The 18,075-nt window shown below is 38.3% G+C and overlaps 1 protein-coding gene across 15 annotated transcripts in view; it reads right to left on the bottom strand.

Moving 5' to 3' along the window:
- The window catches only part of SH3D19 (SH3 domain containing 19), an 80,101-nt gene that overhangs the window by 5,561 nt on the left and 56,465 nt on the right, over positions 1-18,075 (bottom strand). For all 15 annotated transcript variants that reach the window (XM_042828441.1, XM_042828440.1, XM_042828439.1 and 12 more), the window contains 10 exons: positions 13,531-13,638; positions 12,509-12,621; positions 10,202-10,260; positions 7,591-7,855; positions 6,127-6,195; positions 4,777-4,849; positions 4,332-4,462; positions 1,844-1,902; positions 606-793; positions 298-350 (listed from right to left, as the gene is read on the bottom strand). In XM_042828441.1, the coding sequence (XP_042684375.1) occupies positions 298-350; positions 606-793; positions 1,844-1,902; positions 4,332-4,462; positions 4,777-4,849; positions 6,127-6,195; positions 7,591-7,855; positions 10,202-10,260; positions 12,509-12,621; positions 13,531-13,638 (1,118 nt within the window). The remainder of the gene's footprint in view (positions 1-297; positions 351-605; positions 794-1,843; positions 1,903-4,331; positions 4,463-4,776; positions 4,850-6,126; positions 6,196-7,590; positions 7,856-10,201; positions 10,261-12,508; positions 12,622-13,530; positions 13,639-18,075) is intronic.

Genomic DNA, 18,075 nt, shown 5'->3' with positions numbered 1-18,075 from the left:
TTACCAGAGATGGCAGAGGCTAGGGTTGGACCATTTCACAATACTTATGATACACCTAATAAGAATTGCCTTAAGCAGAAAGGACAAAGTTGTTAACTTGCCAAAAGCTGTGAAATCAATCGAGGTAGAGCAACTGTAAGGCTTACAGATGTGCCCACACACCATTACGTACTGTGGGAACTGTACTACATTTAAGTTGGGCTGCTAATCTGACATTACAAAGTCTATGCTCATCTATGAAACCTCCGTGTAATTTCTGCCCCTCCCCACTCCCCCCCACCCATGAAATTCTATTACCTGAAGAAGGGGAGAAGAAACCTCCGCCTTTTTCTTTAGTGCTCCTCCTGTACCTATGTAGCAAAGAACAACTTCAGAATAGTAGCAATGACTACTCAATATAACATCAGCAACTTTAGATATTCAAAGTGACTGTTAAGAGTAACTTCAAAATAGTATTCCTTTTCACTTATCACATCCATCTTCTCTTCCTTTCCACCTCCCTTCTCCTGTGTATTGTTATTTTGGACTTCTATATCCTTCTTACAACTGCCTATGTGTATTGTATAAAACCACATTCTTTAACATTTTTGCTAATGTGGTCATACCTTTTTCAGGCAGATCTTCAATTACTTCCACAAAGTTCAAGGGAAAAATTCCAGACGCGCCTCTGAGCTCTCCTTTGGCCCACTCTTCATTTATATATTCTTTAAGGATAATTGTTTCACCTTCTGAAAAACTGAGTTCGTCTCGCTCATCTCCAATGTATTCAAATCGTGCTACACACCTTGGGCCTCTGCACAAGCAATACAGGAACTTACTTGGTATATTTAATATTGTTGTGCCTAAAATATTCAGGTAGTGCTACACAAAGAATGCATTGATATCTTTTACTAAAATGATCGAAGAATGCACTTAAGATTGAACATAAGGAAAACTGGAGTTCTGACCAACTTATCATCTCTGCTTCCTGAGGAGGATGAGTATGGAGTCTAAAGGAAACGGAGGTAACATCTGTATCTGAATTCCTGGCTGCTGCAGTATTTTTGCTGAAGTTCATATTCTTTCAAACAAAAAACATCACTTCTACATGTCCTATTCTATAATTTTGCCATATCCAAGTCATGCTTTTGTTAAGAGCATCCCAGAGTGGAGAAATAAATCATTGAAGATAAAAACATCAGTGAATCTGACACATGTTATGGAGTTTGGCAGAATACTGAAAAATGAATTTTATCCTTTTCCTCACTTAACAATTTTACCTATTTTTCATATAAAAAAATCTGACTTATTAGAAATGCCACGTTGGAAAAAAAAAACCTGAAAATACACTACATTTCTAGAGCATAGTTTAAAGCAATCTGTAAGCTTGATTCCCATCTGCACTCATATTCTCTTTAAAGTTGCAGCAGTAGCATTTTCTGCACATTTGTTAGCTGCAGAAGCAGCCTTTCAGTTAGGACAAGCCTCCATCTATCACAACAAGGCCGACACTCCTGGTGATACTAGTTCCTATCTCTGCCTGAATTAGTTCTACTTCCTGCAGTTCAAAGTTATGAAAGCCAATAAAGCATTACTCAGTTAAGACGTGTTCAAGAGAGCTATATCTATATAAACATTTGTTATAAAGTAACATACCAATTTTTAAACATTCAAAGTCTTTTTTTTTTCCTGATATAGTGTAATGCCACTATAATGCCATAAATGTTTAGTTTTTTAAATAATTTCGGTGAGGAAATTATTAACCATATTAGTGTCAGCACAGATAACACCTACTTCCACGTTACCTTTCCTTTTAATTACTACTAATCGAGGTAAGAAAGAAAACAATATTTATGTGACTCACTTAATGGATTGTGAAGAGCAGGGTATTTTTTTCCTTTTGCCATCTTCTGGAATATCAACCTAATAAAACAACAAAAGTAAAATCTTCAATTTCAAGCTCATGCCAACGTAACTACTGCAAATACTGAACTTGTTAAAATCATCTATTTCTCCATTAAGCATCAACTCCTTTTGTTATTTTGACGTGATGCTATATAGTCACTGATACATTCTGATACATGACAATGGTAATGCGGATTTGCTTTTGCGTGAATGATTTTTCAATCTCATGCATACTTCATGTTTTTTGTTTTTTAATAGCCTACTTCAATAAACTGGCTTACAGCCAGGCCAATTGACAGAAAATGGGACTGGATGCTACTATGTGTTGTTGCACTTTGCTCCAAACTTTCAGTAAGTAATTGCTCTCTATCACTTGCCAGCGCAACATATCACTACAGGCAAAATTAGTGTTTACGCATTTTTCTGGGCTTTGGTAGCCAGCTGTACTCAGAACAAACGCACTTCTCCTAAATCTCACTTCACTATTCATGCTGTGGCAGCATATATTTCAAGAAAGGTTAATTTAGGAAAAACAAACAATCGTTCTTAGCCCAGCTGTAGATAGTTACCATGTGCTAATTAAAGGGATTGGAGAAACATCATCTAGAAAATCCATATGTGGATATGTCCAACAGACAGCATTGAAGTCCATTATCTTAAAAGGACTTTAATTGTACTTCTGGTATGATATGAAGGATGGTCTGTGATATTTATGTAAGACTACGTGCCCCTACAAGCCTAGAGATCTTGGCTAGGAGCTTTGTGCTATAGCTCACTATCACATAAGCCAGTTCCACACACATCAACAATAATGTTTAATTGCTTTTGTGAAGGGCTGCATGAAACCAGTCAATTTCAGACAAAGATGATTTTCAGGCAAATAATCTTTTCACTGCTTGCTAGAGAAGCTTATATCTGTGGTGCTCCTAAGTGTCTTTGAGAAACAATAACTATGTATTACCGTTTGGTATCCAGACATGAAGCTCCTATGTGGCTTGACATCATAAAACACGCTGTGGTGTACTGATGGAGGCCTTGTATGGAGACCTAAGCTGACTTGAATTCTCAGGAAAACTCACTCAGCAAATAAGCTGTATTTACATTTTTCCCTCTTTTTTCTTTTTTCTAATTTTGCTAAAACAATTATTTTCTCACTCAAAGGGTATCCAGCTTTTAAAACTAAAATAAATGAGTGCAAAGTCTCTTCCCTAGCTTTTAGGAAGTTACTTCTGCCAGCATCAATGCTTAATTTGATCTCAAATACCCATTCCACTGCTTTAACATCCAATCTTTTATCTGTAAGCCAGCAGTTTTACAGAAATATTAATGCTTTAAATTGTTGTTTTGTGTCAAAGAGAATACACAAGGTAGCTAACAAATCTTTCTCGCAAAGCAAATCGAATACAGTTCCATAACTACTATCTGCAGGTCTATTTGTTATTCTTCAGTGCTTTCCAAGCTTTGAAATTCTCTTCCAGTAACATACTACAAACTGAACAGGCACCCTACAGAACGTACCGTGATGGTTACTGAGTACATGGTATTTTTCATACAGCAGCACCTCTCATCTCTGCCAGCTGCCCAGTATCAGCACAGACCTTAACTGTCTTTAGCAGCCAGCCATACACCTTCACTGCATCCTAATGTTAACTTACTGTTCTTCCATGCCCAGTTGGCTGAGGTGGATAGGCCAATGACCCTTCATACAGGCACAAAATGGACTTAAATTCCAAGTTGGGCTTGCAATAGATATCATCTAGCTTTTGAGGCATTGAACTACGCTGCATTTCTTCTAAGCTGAGCCTCTCAATTCATTTCTGTTGGGCACCAAAACACCACCTGCCTCTTGCTTGCAGTTTACTGGCAAATGTCACATTCAGTAACAGGACTGCTTTAAGCTGCCCATTTGCAATAGCACAGTCTCCTTTCACAGTGCCAGCACACCCATTTGTGAAGCCACGTAGGCGAACTGATCCATCTGGAAGAAAGAATTCTGGGTATAAAGAAAAAATGTTTCACTGGGCTCAAATGCTGCCCTGACCCAATTTACTACACGGGTGCACAAGTGGTGATTCCAGCGTAGCTTACGGGGACAAGAATAAGAGAGAAGTTGAGATGAGGGCAAAAAGCTATCATCGTACTTGTATGCTGATTTTTACATGCAGCCATAAAAATAATCTGCTTGTAGACCCAGATAAACTACCCAAGTTAAGAATGAGAATCTGGTAAGGGCCATGGTTTTCTCATTTGGCTTGAAATTAACAGCAAAATAAGCTCCATAACACAAGCTGGCTCTGCCAAATCAAGCATCTTTCTAATATCATACAAACAAGTTGCTATGTCTTCTGTGATGCCAGAGGAAAAAGAGATTATCTAAATAGCAACTACAGTAAAACATAACAAAACCAATGCGTTAGGATTCAGCAAAGTATGCAAAGCCCACATACAATCACTTGAACAAAGCTGGCAGGAAATATCCCTGTGCGATTCCCACATTTTCCTCTGTACCACTTGGCATCAACTCTCTCCAAAAGATAAACAGTATCTCCGGAACGAAGGTCCAAGTCATCAGCGTGCTCTGCAAGACAGCATCATGTCACTTAATGGGGGTTTTCACCCTCACTGATTTCAATCATTAAAACTTCATTAATATAAATACCACAGACAAAAGTGGAGTAAGTTTTCATAGAGCCTTAACTGTACTTGCTAAACAAATTAGCTTTAACAAGACCACCCACCCAACCATAGGTAAAACCCTTGGATTTTAACAACTTTACATGCAAAGCTTGCACGCTGTGCTTCCTGACTATTTTTAAGACCCGAGTCCTAGGAAAATCCCCATTTGAAAGACTTGGAGAAAAATAAGCTTCCCAAATATTCACATTTACTTACCTGCAGAAAAATCATGCAGTGCTACAGCATGGGGAGCACTTGTGTCAGAAACTTTCGGAGAGCTGTTTGAATCCTGGCAAAAACAAATTCAAACAGTTTATACATCATGGAAGATTTTAACACAGATTTGCTGTCATGAATTCCTTAAGTCCTTTTCTGACTTAGGACACAACATTTATCACGATATCAGAAAATCACTGGAGGCGACAAACTTAAGTACTGGTCACTGGTCTATATTCTGTGTGCCTTCTGCCAGGGTAAACCGAAAGATATTTCACTGAAATTTACTTTTGACCCAGCAAAAGGAAAGGGAGGGCATGTAATTTTTTTCTAGTATAGACAAAGCCTCAACTATCTCTGCGTGTCAGAAAGCTGGAGAGCTGATGGCAATTCTCTCTGCCAAAGGCTGTTGCCCAATTCTGTGCTGCCACTCAATAATGCATGACATCAGTCACTCCTCCATGCTCAGAGACCCAGCGCACACAGCACAGTCAGCACATCTACCAAGTGCCAAATACTTCAGAGGGGGAAGCAAGACACCAGGAAGTTTTACAGGAAGATAACAGGAGAAGTTACAAATTCCTTTTGGAATCTTTGTAAAGGGAAATTATATTCACAATGTTCAGCTTCATCTCTAACCCACTCACTAGGAAAGAGTTTTTAGACTGTACTGTTTTTCAATCACAGTGTAAAAAACAGTATTTTACAATCACTATGTATGAATTGCTTTCAAGCAAAGTAATTTGTCATTAAAAACAAAGGAAACAACCAGAAAAATCTAATATGAACGACAGAATAATATGGATAACAAGAAAGAAAAGAAACCTATAGGTTTCTGCTAATCATAAGTCTGCACATAGCTAGAATTTATACTGGCTATTTAATATTAATACAGCCATGCCCTAAAACACATTCAATTTTGTATAAGCCCAAAGCAAAGAAAATACTTCTAAGACTTTAAGTCAATTCACTGATACATCACATACATCCCTTTGTAAAACTAACTGCTTAGCTTTTGCCCATCTTTCAGATACTCAGCAGAGGGAGTCATATCTTCATAGGAGACAGAGGAACTTCGCCAGTTTCCCTCTCTTCTGGCACTCCAAGTAATTACTGTTGCTCTGCTCCACAAGCAGAATGACCTGGTGCCACAAGGCAAATCACCAGTATTGGATTCTGTTTCGGCGGTTGCTTTGTTTTTATTAAAGAAAACACAAGGATTTAATGAACCATTATTGGATTTCTCAGAGTAACCTTTAAAGCCTAAAGCACTTGATATTTTAACATAACAGAGGCTTTGCTCAGGACTCTTACGCACAAAACATGAAACACCAGAAGAACATGTCTTACCTTACGAGACAGTTCTCCACGGTTTCTGGGAAGGCAATTTTCCTTGGCAACTCCACGAGGCACAGACAGCTTGAATAGGAGCAAATTGAAATAGTTTGTTTCATTTTGAAGCACGAAACATTTCACAGCATGCCAGGTGATGGAACTATTCAGATCATCAAATACAGGTAAATAATTTAGAAGTCTTCTGGAAGATGACACAGTCATTGTCATGGTTCTATGTTGTTTTTTTTTTGTTTGTTTGTTTTTATTTTGGGTTTCAGTATTCCGCATCAAAACATCATGTAGTATACAGGGCACTGAAGTGTTAATGCCCCAATCCCAGGTACCTATCCCTGTACATTACAGAAGTCACGGGATATGGCCCTTCCAGGTGGGGGCGCCCACTGTGGGGCTCGCTGCTTTTTAGCTTTTAGAACCAATCTCTTTTTCTCTCTGCTCTTAGAGAGCTTTGTTAGGGAGCATTATCAGTAGTTCAGGTTTCCGTGCTGGAAAACCTGACCTTGAAAGATTAGGCGTACTGCCAGCGTTCTGGGATATTTGTAAACTTTGAGCACTACTTAGTCTGGGTAGTGCCTTTTTTTTTTTTTTTTTTCCTCCAGTGAAGTAATTAACAGGATTTCATGAGAGCTACACAAGAAGACAATCAGGAGAGTGAGAGTTCCTGGGACCGATTCAAACCTGAAAAGCTTGGAACGGCTAGGAAAGCACCTTCCAGCACCAGACACTCCTGAACCATGAACCTCCTGAACCATGACACTCATGTGGAAAGTATTTAAAACAGAAATGCAGGTGATAGAAACTGCTTTTTTTGGGAAACCGCTTTTTTGTCCTAAGTTTTAGAAGTCTTTTAGCCACTTAACTTTTATTATAACATACCATGTACGATGTTCAGCAACACTCTATTACAAGATATGCTCTGCTTTCATTTTAAGTATCTACTTATTATTCTCCAACATTACGTGCAATACAACACTTTTTATAACGAAAAGGGATTACGTCACAGTTTCAATTGAAGTACTGTTACATTCCTCACTCTCTGCAAGCTTGATTAAGCAATATAAGCTATTTTAAACTGCAATGCTCCCCCAGTTTTGCTAAGCATCTTGACACATACATGCAAAAGCAATACACAAATGTGATATTTATTGCTTTACATCGTCTTAACAGAATTCAGAACTGACAACTGTGAGAACCCCACCCAACCGAAGTTGTACACCGAAGGTACACGGAAAGATAATATACATATACAAAAATACACACATACGTGTACCTGTACTTTGCAATTATATTTTGCCTTCTCTAGTATTACCTCACAGTGCTTATAACTATATATTTACTAGTATTTTTTAAAGATTATGTTGATAGATGCACTAGCCATATCATATTAACATACCAGTACATTCTTCATTACTACTATCATCACTGTTCCATAAACAAGTTGCAGAATATTTCAGCTCTTACCACGTATTTATTGTAGAGGGGATGACCTGGCCTAGGTCTAGGAGGTAAAGCAGGATCTTGTTTTTTTATGACTTGGCTTTTTGTTCTCTTGGGTCCCAATCTGAGCTTGCTTGGCTTTTTATCATAAGCAACGTAAGAAGTGGATCGGGAAAGAGCATCCTTCTGGGAGGAGGTCTTGGTTGCAGAGAGTTTTGGTGGAGGTGGCCTTCCGGGAACACCTTTAGGTGGGGGAGGTCGAGCTGGTATAATTTTTCCATCCACAGGCCTAAAAATTCAATGAGCAATCAGAGAAATGCGTACTAATAGGCTTGCCACCCCACTCTCCACCACAACCCTAGCTATCGAGCTTCTATAAGGAAACATGGTGACGATGACCAGCATAATAGAAGAGTATATAATACCTTAAGTTCTCCAAGAGTACATGAATCAAAAACCTTCAGACAAATGAGATCAGATGATCAAGTGCTTAGACAGATTTTTTTTTTTTAAACTACATATTTCCATGTCTGCTCTCCATTTTCGCCTACAAACAGCCTGCCAGTGTTCTCAAAAGCCTCCTACATGAGGCAGGATTTTCTTCAGAATCCATCTTCAAAAAGAGTTTTGACTGCAGCTGCCTTACCATACTGTCCTACCACTGGAGAGCCTTAATGAGAGCCCTAGGAAGGTCAGCTGATGAAGCAGGCCTTCAAGAATCAGCCCAACCCATTCACTAAGATGTCGTCCGAGGTGACTTTTGAGCCTCTGCTGTAACTCATGATCTATGACACTACTTGGTACAATGGCATCAGTAGCATGATTTACCATTCTTACGTGAACAAAAGAAAACACCAGCGACAATTCTCAAGGTTCTTGGTAATGCTGGAGGTACCTCACTCTCATTAGCATACTAGTTGTTTAGAAACCAAAAGAGTTTAACTGATAGTAGTAATTTAAAAGAAAATAATTACATTTAAAATCCTCTTTAGTAAGCACCAATAAAAAATGCTGCCTATACAGCGTACATGAGCAACAATTTTCCAAATCAACTTGCTAATAGTTAATTAGCTAATAAACATCACCTCTGTTATAAACAAGCATTGCATACATGATGCAAAACTTTATGTTACTAAGAAACCTGGCACTACAGCGATTCCATAAAGACAACTGTTCGATTGTTATTAGTAGGTCTTCAGTGCATTACTGTAGTTTTCTGCTACATATAGTATAATAAGAATTATTTGCTAGTATGCATTCCTCAATGGTCTGTAAACATTATCATCACCTACAACAAATGTGCATTAGTGGGACTTAGGGTGTTCTTCTAACATGTTTCATTTGTGTCAACCACCACTTCGAAAGATGTTGGTGATTTACAAGTGTACCTGGATATAGTTTTCTACTCCTATTTGAGTATGGATTTTTTCTTACAGTTCAAAAATAATTCCCTCTCCTGCTCAGTTTCCACCTCTCCTCATTCTTGGCCTCATCCTAAGCTTTTTTTCGTATTGATGAAAGAGGAAACTCCAATTTAGAGTATATTAAATCTGGAAACAGACCAACCCATGCATTTGTGAAGAGACTCAGTTAAACAAATAAACAAACAAAAAAAAAACACAGCAAGCACACGTTCCTTTAAAAAAATTCCTTTAAAAGCACACATTCCTTTATAAAAAAAAAAAAAATGAGCAGAAGACTAAAAGGGTAAAATTTTCACTGCAATTCCAGAGAACTACTAGAGAATCAGGAATGCTACTACAGTAAATAGTAGTAGCATTCATTCAATGGGGAAAAATAACATGCCATAGGGGGAAATAATGAGGTGTTTCCTTGTTGGGTACAAACTTTCCTGTTAATAAGTAACTACAGTGGACCAGGCTTCAGTACTGAAAAATTCTCCTATCCTGATACAATAGAGTAAGCTCTTTATTTCAACACGCATATTTTGGATTTTGAGCGTAGGTGGTGACACAGCCACAGTGGGCTAACTGGCCAATGCATTATTTCATTCCAGTTTGTCTCTAGCATTCAGTGGGCCTGAATCTAAGCTTGGTCCAACTGCTTTTTCCTCCTCAGCTCTTTCTTATTGATTCTTAAAAGGTATAAAAATAGGTTATAATGCATTCTGCTGCTTCACTTTTTTTTTTTTTTTTTAAAGTAAACAGTAGAGATACTGTAGATAACAACCTGTGCTTCCAGGAAGGTGCTGGCCTAGCATGTGCCCATTCCAGGGTGGCAGCATCTGCCACCTCCATTCCTTCATCACTCAAACCCAGCCACAAGTGCAAGCGCTGCTGACCAAAAGGTCAGCAACATGCAGGAGAGGATGTTCTATGTTCAGCTGAGGGTTAAAAGGTTAAAGATGCAAAAAGGAATGACTGTCAGCAGCCACTGCACATTAGCTGAGGAGTCAAACAGCTGTCCTCCTATAATCTCTCTGCTCATACCAATAGAGTACAAACAAGTATGAAATAACTAGCAACTTGGTCCTGTTTATTTATAAGTGAATAAGTTAAAAGCACCTAAGCCTACTGTGTCAGGTTCAGAGTCAGTAATTTCTATGCTGAGGCTACCTACACAAACTAATTCAGAAACATCTCTGTTAAGTGAATCAGTGAAGAATTGCACTTACCTTGGGGGTAATGCAGGTTCTAGTTGAGATGCTCCAGCCTGTTCCGAATTACTCAGATCCTACAAAAATTAAAATGACCAAGTCATTTCATTAAGCCTAGGAAATAAAACAAATCCTCTTTAAATGATGCATTTCTTATTTTAAATTACAATCAGGAAAAAAAAAAAGTGTTTTTGGAGTTTGAGGAAAAAAGTAATAAATAACGTGATGTGTTCTAAACTATTATTGTTGTACGTAGAGACAGTAAATTGACTACCTGAATCACAGCTAAAATTGTACAGTAGGTGTAACCCAGCCCTTCCTTGCCTACAACCTGGGACTCAGAGTGTAAGAGCCAAATTCCGGAGAGTCATACAAATGTGCAATTTCAGTGCCTCTAAGATCCCAACTTGCTTGCAGTTACACTACGAGCTTTAAGTTTGACAGATGAAAGGACAGGCTGACACTAGGCACAGGCTTCAAGCAATAAATACAACCTTGGTGTACCTCACGTTGGAGAAAGTCTCTTGCCAGTAACGTTAGTTCTTATTCAGAAAGGTACCTAAAGATGCTTCCTAGAGACCTAACAAACAAATCCTGATTAATCTTGCTTTGGCAGATCATTTATTTAGTGCTTCCAGATGCCCATCCCCACCTTGCCAGAGACTACTACCCACAGCAGTCAGCAGAGAGGAGCACATGACATAGCTGAAGGGTTTGGACCACAGTAATGCATTAACAAATTACCATCCTCCTGCCTCCTGCTGTTCATTTTTACCCAGTGCCAGAGAATAGTGCCAACTAAGCTGACCAAGCACAGATGTTTGCAACAGAATGGTAAATCCGAGTGCTGAATTTGGGTTCAAAAGTAACCTTTTTCAATCAGTAACTTTAAAAAGGGCTGAACAACCGTATTTATCTAGATGTGGAGGCAGGCTTGAAACTAGTAAACAACAACTGTGATTTTCTCGACCTGGAAAATATCTAGATTTATTTTGTGACAAAACTTAGGCTCTTGACTACATCCCCAGATGAATGCTCCTGAGCAAATGCTTCTGTTTAAAAGGAAACCTACTGCTTTCAGATGGGAGTGGTATCCTAACAGCAAAATGTTTTCCTGCCTGAAAAGGAGCAAACCTGTACCAACCGCTGCTTACGGTCAATTCTTTCTATTTGTTCTACTGTAATCAGTTTCACAGATAAACACTGCTAGATTTGAAAAACCAGTATTTGTAATACTTCATTATGAATTTATTCTCAATGCCTACCACTTGGCATTCCAAATAGCTTGAAATGAGTATAATCTATTTGGAACTTAAGTTAAAAAGAAGGAACCTATTCCAAAATGATTGTATGAGGTGGAACTTCCACGTGTCTGTCATAATCATCTGGATGACACTGCAAACATTTTGGGGTTGTATTGTGCAAAATGTTATTTAATGTCATTGTATTGGGAATTATTTTTTCAGCATTGTCCAGAAAAGATAGGAACTGTATGAATAGCCTCTTTAGCTATGATGTACAAAAATCTCTCTATCTACTAGCAAAAGTAGCTAAAAATACATTTGCTGGCAGCCATCCACTTATTCTGAGCTTTTGATTTCTCTCTTTACTGCCTGTGGTTTCCACAAGATTCACCAACATTTTTGCTATCATCACTCTCAACATTTGGAAATTTTGTCAATTTCTACTCGAATTCTCTTTAGTACATCTGCATCAAAAGGCATACAGGATACACAGCTATGGTGTACACCATTGTTATGTGCTCAGGAGCAAGGAGCAGAGCCTTACTTTCCAAAAACTGATGGTTCTACTCAAGTTCTGTTAAGGACCAGAATAAAACAACTGGAAGAAAACTGTAGAAATCAAGCTTCGCTCCCCAACAGAACAGTTTATCCTGCCTGTAAATTACACTGGCCACATAAGAAGTGCTATGTGTACGAAATGAAAAAAAACAAACAACACAGATGTATTTCTGAAGGACTTCGGCAATATTTGACCATACAAACATTGCTAGATTTTGAACCACTCTACAGCGCTTTCAAAACTCAACTGCAGCATATCCTGATTCCAGATGCAAAGAAAATTGAAGATAAATATAATTGAAGTTCACTAAAACCAGCCAAGTGTTTTCCAGAACTGGCAGCAGTCTAAATTACCTTATTAAATCAGAGAGCACAGTCAAAAGAATAAAGTCTTAGATTTTTGATTAGTCCCTTTCATCCTTTGGTTCCTCAAATAACTTACTTTAAAAAGGGCCAAGAGTGACAAGAGATCTGTTACCCAAAGTAGGGAAAGCTGTTATACAACAAAACAGTATTAACTTACCATGTTTTTTACTAGGTCACCACTGTTGGGTTTGCCCACTGCGATGTCAGCGGTGTTGCCAATAGGCTTTTCAGCAGGAAGTGGAGGAGGGCTATGTGGGATTTCATCTAAAGCTGTAAAAACAGAGCTCTGAATGAAAGTCTAATCAGTAGCTTGTTTACAAAGAAAGTCTAATTAATAGATTCTTCACACAGACCAACACTAGGTAAGAGAATCCACCTTGGTGTGGGGCATCTTGTTACAAACACGACTTCCTTCCTCAAAGCCAGAGCGGCCAATGCACAGGAAAACTCAAAGACTAGTCAACAGAAAAGGGATGTGAAGGGAACACTGCAACTCTGATGTTGAATGTAGGAGTCACTCCCATTCCACATAATGAATCTCCACTGGTGTCTCAGGACACCAGCAAGTTATTCTAGGGTTTCAGCTGCAGTACTTGTTGATATAATATTAGACGACTAGCAGAATTTCTACCCCTGGGAATGTCAGACTCATTCCTGTATACTCTGAAACACCATCACCATCTCTCAGCCACATTTCTTAACTAGCTCACTTTTTCCAGCTGTCAGCTCCTGGAATATCCTTCAGGCTGGAAAACAGCTGAGGGTTATTTCAAGTAACCCTGAAAGATCAGAAGACTTGGATGGAAGAATCTACAGAAAGGTAAAGGCAAGAAAAAAAATCCTGCCTGCTAGAAAATTCAAGAGGATAAAACAGAAGGGGAGTTGGGAATTACCCAGCAGTCTTTAGGGAGCTAAAGAAGTTTAGAACATGGAAGTACAGCTCTTACTACAGAAGAATGACGATCTCAGTTTCAATTAAAAAAAAACAAAAACAAAAACAAAAAAAAACCTGTTAATTATGAGATTTGTTCTAAATGTCCCTGTCGTTGAAGTCTGGGAAGCCCTTTAATCAGTTTTGTAAGCATATTCACCAATCATTTTGTCCTCATATACTGAAATTTTGCAGTTAAAATCATCTCCTGATAAAGATTTTTCAGTCAGTTCAGGAGAAAAACTTACATTTTCCAGGTTTAGCTGGGATTCGGATAACAGTGGGTTTCCGTGCTACAGCTGGTTGAGCCGCCTGCTCCTTTGCCGGTTCAATTTTGGGAAGGAACTGGAATGGATCTATAAGGGAAAATATATATATTATATTATATATATTATATTATATTATATATATATTATATATATTATATATATATATTATATATATATTATATATATATTTAAGGTTTATTTGCTGAACATAAATCTCACCAGCTACTGCATTAGGTACTAAAGACATCAATATTTCACATCCAAGAAAGTAAGAAAAAATAAATCTGGTTCCAGGGACAAACACAGTGCAGATAGGAATAGAGTAGAGCTCTTTGTAAATAACATCTTTCTGATACTTCTGCTTCCATAGTTGAATTAACACGAACACGTTCCAGATGCCTTCTAGGATTATACAAGTCACTGAACCAGAGCAACCGCACTGCTTGATAACAGGGACCTGCAATCAGGACGGATTCAGGGAAATTATTTTCAGAGTAGTTGCTTGAATATGCTGCAAACACAACCAGCAGAAAGTTTTAATCAATAAAATCTTGCCAAAGCTTAACAGCCAGTTCTACAGCAGAAAAAAATGCCTACAGAAACAAACAAAAACAGAAACATTAAACATTACTAATTACAATATCTCTTTGCTGTAGGATACCTAATTCCCTTGAAGATTCTGCTTCATTTTTGCTGATTATAAACCTCAAGTCATGGGGAAGACTGCTTCAGGCCAAGGACACCGAGTTGTCCCTGAGCTCTGTCTGTCCCCATGTGTATCACTCATTTCTCTTCTAGACTATCCAGTCATTCCATTGGTAAAATGGGAGCAATGTTTTCTATTATTAATAAACTTTATCACTGGTCTCATGTTAATAAGCATGAGAACATATGAGCATGTAGAAGGCAGCTGTAAAAATACCTATACATAAATAAAATTCAAATCAAGAGGTTCTTTCTGAAGTACACCTTCATGTCCAAAAGCAGTATTTCGTTTCTATGTTTTTAACAGACATTAACTTCTCTCTGACGTTACTAAAAATTGAAGTAAAACAGCGATGCATTATAAACATGTAGGGCAGAAACTGGAGAAGTATTCTGGCCAGTAAATTCTCCACCGCATGTATTCACAGCTCCAACAGAGGAGTTTGATCTCCTGTGGTGGCCTTTTTAGATGTACAGCTCAATGAGATGTTATTTATAGAGCGTCAGAGTCTCAGAGAAGAAGCACGCTGGGCATCTCTTTAAATTCTACAGGGCTTTTTAGCAAAAAATTTGCCCCTTCCCAAATCTACTGCACACTTTGAGACAAAGTTGGAAATTCTGCATTTGATAAAATCCTATGAAACACTTAGGAAAAAACAGAATCATTAAGTGAAGTCATGATTTCTCATAGATAATTTTGAGAAGCGTAACGCAGTGCAGCTCATCAATACATCTGAAATCTGTGTTTGCGAATGCACATCGGACTTGAAAATATCCAGAAGTACCGTATTTACTCAGGAACAAATCTTTCAGCACTGCAACCAAAAACAAAAATCTCGGTATTTTCAGAGAGGAGAAGTAGTCCAAGAACACTAAGCTCTTAATTTTATTATTTTAAAACTAACAACACCCAGAATAATTTCAGACAGAGCAACATGTAATAACAAGCTGCTGAATTACAGCATGCCAAACTGCTCTCCTGCAAACAACAAATTTGAGGTCCTCATATGTTGCCAGCAGCCCCTCTGCTCCCCCATCCCAGGGTTCATCTCCTGCTAGCCCCGAGCTCCTTTGCAGGAGCACCTCAGATTAGCACTGGTCAGCAGAAGGTTTAAGTTCCTTCCGTGAAAGCTGCACCAGACAAGAGTTTCTTCTGGAGGAGTGGAAAACACAGATCACAGCAGGGCTGCAAACAGTCTGGCAATAAGGTAGTTATAAGAAATGTGAAAATCCCACTCTTAGAGCAAGGCTGCAGTTTTGATTTCCTTTCCTTTCTTTACACCTAGGTCTGCAAGCTACACTGCTACAATTTGAATTGCGTTGAAAAAGGATTTGCCTAATTTTAACACTTAGAATGGTGTTCAGAATGATTTTGGTGCAGGTGAAAAAATTGAAATTTGAGCCAGGCTTCCCTCCCCTGTCTGCCAGCTATGTGGTAACCATACCCTACCGGCAAGGAGCCCCCTGTAGAGGCATACCCACAGAAGCTTGAGGCACAGCATACTCACAATCAGACAGGTTTGGACAAAGCAGGCAATAGGGATCTCTCTCAGTCACCTGCTGCAGAGATGAAGGAAACTCTGAACTTGAACTGAGATGTGATTACTTTCCAAAGCCTCATTCTTATAAAAATATAGGCAAAGTAAGGCCAAACAGGAATACTCCGATAAGCCAAAATTCTTATCAATCAGATGATTGCAAGTTGTACAGAATAATTGTACAGAATTACTGTTTGTTAACTGCTGATTGTTTCTATGCGTAGAGATGGTTTTCTTGACCATCCAGCAGTTGTCTGAGGCCTCTCAATCAACAGATTTGAGAGATGTCATTTTTAAGCCTCCGTTTTCTCAACCAAGTCTGAGAAAATCCTTTTACAAACCTTAGTTTTCCACTCATTATCTTCTGTTCAGATACACTGTTGTCACCTCATAATTAGTAGGAAACTCATTAACTTGTTTGTGTCATTCCATTCCCCAGTGCTGGGTCTGCAGCAGAAATTGGTTGAGTAAATGACTGTGCAGCTTTGTGCAATGGGACTGACAGCATATCAAATTTTTATGTTGTTTAACAACTATTGGGCATCATTTGAGCATAATTCATGGGAGTGTGAAAACAGAATTGTTAATACACTCATTTAAACCTCTTCAGCTCAAGGAAATTAATCTGCAAGGCATTTTTCATAAAATATCAGACTTCTATCGATCTTTATTAAAATTTTACAATGATGCTTAAAGCCTGTGTTTTCATTAGTCTCACTCTTCTAGAGCTTTTGTTTTAAAGTATTAATTGGTAACATACGTTTCTGTGCTTCTCTGTAGGAAAGACAAATAAAAGCCATGTATCCTAACACACCATATATCACCTCTTTCTTTTACTAGTTTAGGAGAGAGAACTTTTTTCCTTATTTCCATTTATCTTTCTCATTTGAAGTTGGAAATGTTACAGAAGAAAAGGGAGCTTCAGAAAGTTATCCAACTTTTATTTTTTTCTTTTGATACCAAGGATTTGGTGACCTTTCTGAAGCACTCAATGAATATTGTTCTGTCCAAACCACACACCAACAAAGCAAGCAAACAGTAATAACAGAAAGTTTTACCTTGAGGATTATCTTTCCTGCAAGAAAAGGAAAGGTGATCCAGTTCCCAAACAGAATTATCAAACTTCTCACACATAAGCAAGATTTTAAAAAGAGTTGTACTAAGTCTTAGGGACAGGAAGATGTTATGTGGCAACATTTATCAATACTCAGAGGAGCAGAAATACAGTGAACTACTTGCACAGGTATTAGGCATTGCTCTCTGTTCACTGCTGATATCTGATGGACTGAAACAAAAAGCAAGGTAATTCAAGGCCATGAACAAACCTGATCTAAAGAATGAATGATGTTTACAGGATACACATGGGGCATGCAGAAGGAGCTATCAACACAATCAAAATGCACAAAGTCACAGAATTATATTAAGTTTAACATTGTCTAGAATGTACCAGTGAAATTGCTAAGAAATGCAAATGAAGATCCAATGTTAAGTGTGCTTGTCAAAAACAAAATGTGCTCAATTGAGCAAAGATAAATACCTCATCCATGGTGTTAGAAACCTGGAAAAGAGATAAATACCAAAACTGCTACTAGAATAGCAAAATGTTTTGGGCTACTATAACATGCAATGGTAAGCGTTTACCAGATGTACAACTACAGCATTATGTAGCTCACAGAGATGGCTATAAATGGACCTTTACCAAACTTTGATTATAATCCAGTTTTTGGCATTTCTCTCTCAAACTGTGGGGATCCCCACACTTACTTTCTATGTGTACCTAAAAGCACAATAGCTTAATATGGACAAGCTAGCAGTGAGCTACTACTAGAGGTGACTTTAATTACAGACTTTGAAACTAAACGATGACTAAGACCAACATAAACTGTGATGTAAGAACTCGGAGACTTTTCCCACATCATGATTCTTCTTTATCGGTCAGGAAATAATCTGGTAGTTCAAGTTGTAAGAGCCTTCAGGAAGCTCTAATTCAACCTCTGGTCCAGAAGTGGTCAGCTACAATGTCATGTTGCTGAAACTGGCTGCATAATCTGGCCTAACTTCATGACTGGTGCCAGATGCTATTTGGACATACAGTGTGAGACAAAACCCAAGACAGTTCCCAGAGAGCAAGAAACACATTCTCATCCATTCTTGCTGAGTCAAGGAAGATTTGGTTACTTCAAGTAACCAAAAGAGTCATTGAAAGGTACACAGCAGAATACTAAGAAAAGTTGCATTATTTTGAAGATAGCTCTGGAGCAATCAGCAGTTACAAATATTT

The sequence above is a fragment of the Centrocercus urophasianus genome, unplaced genomic scaffold (assembly GCF_019232065.1).
Source record: "Centrocercus urophasianus isolate 14NV4802_14NV808 unplaced genomic scaffold, USGS_Curo_1.0 seq_3, whole genome shotgun sequence".
Lineage (NCBI taxonomy): Eukaryota > Metazoa > Chordata > Aves > Galliformes > Phasianidae > Centrocercus > Centrocercus urophasianus.
Note: the sequence above shows the minus strand (reverse complement) of the source record. Positions and strands in the feature narration are given on the sequence as shown.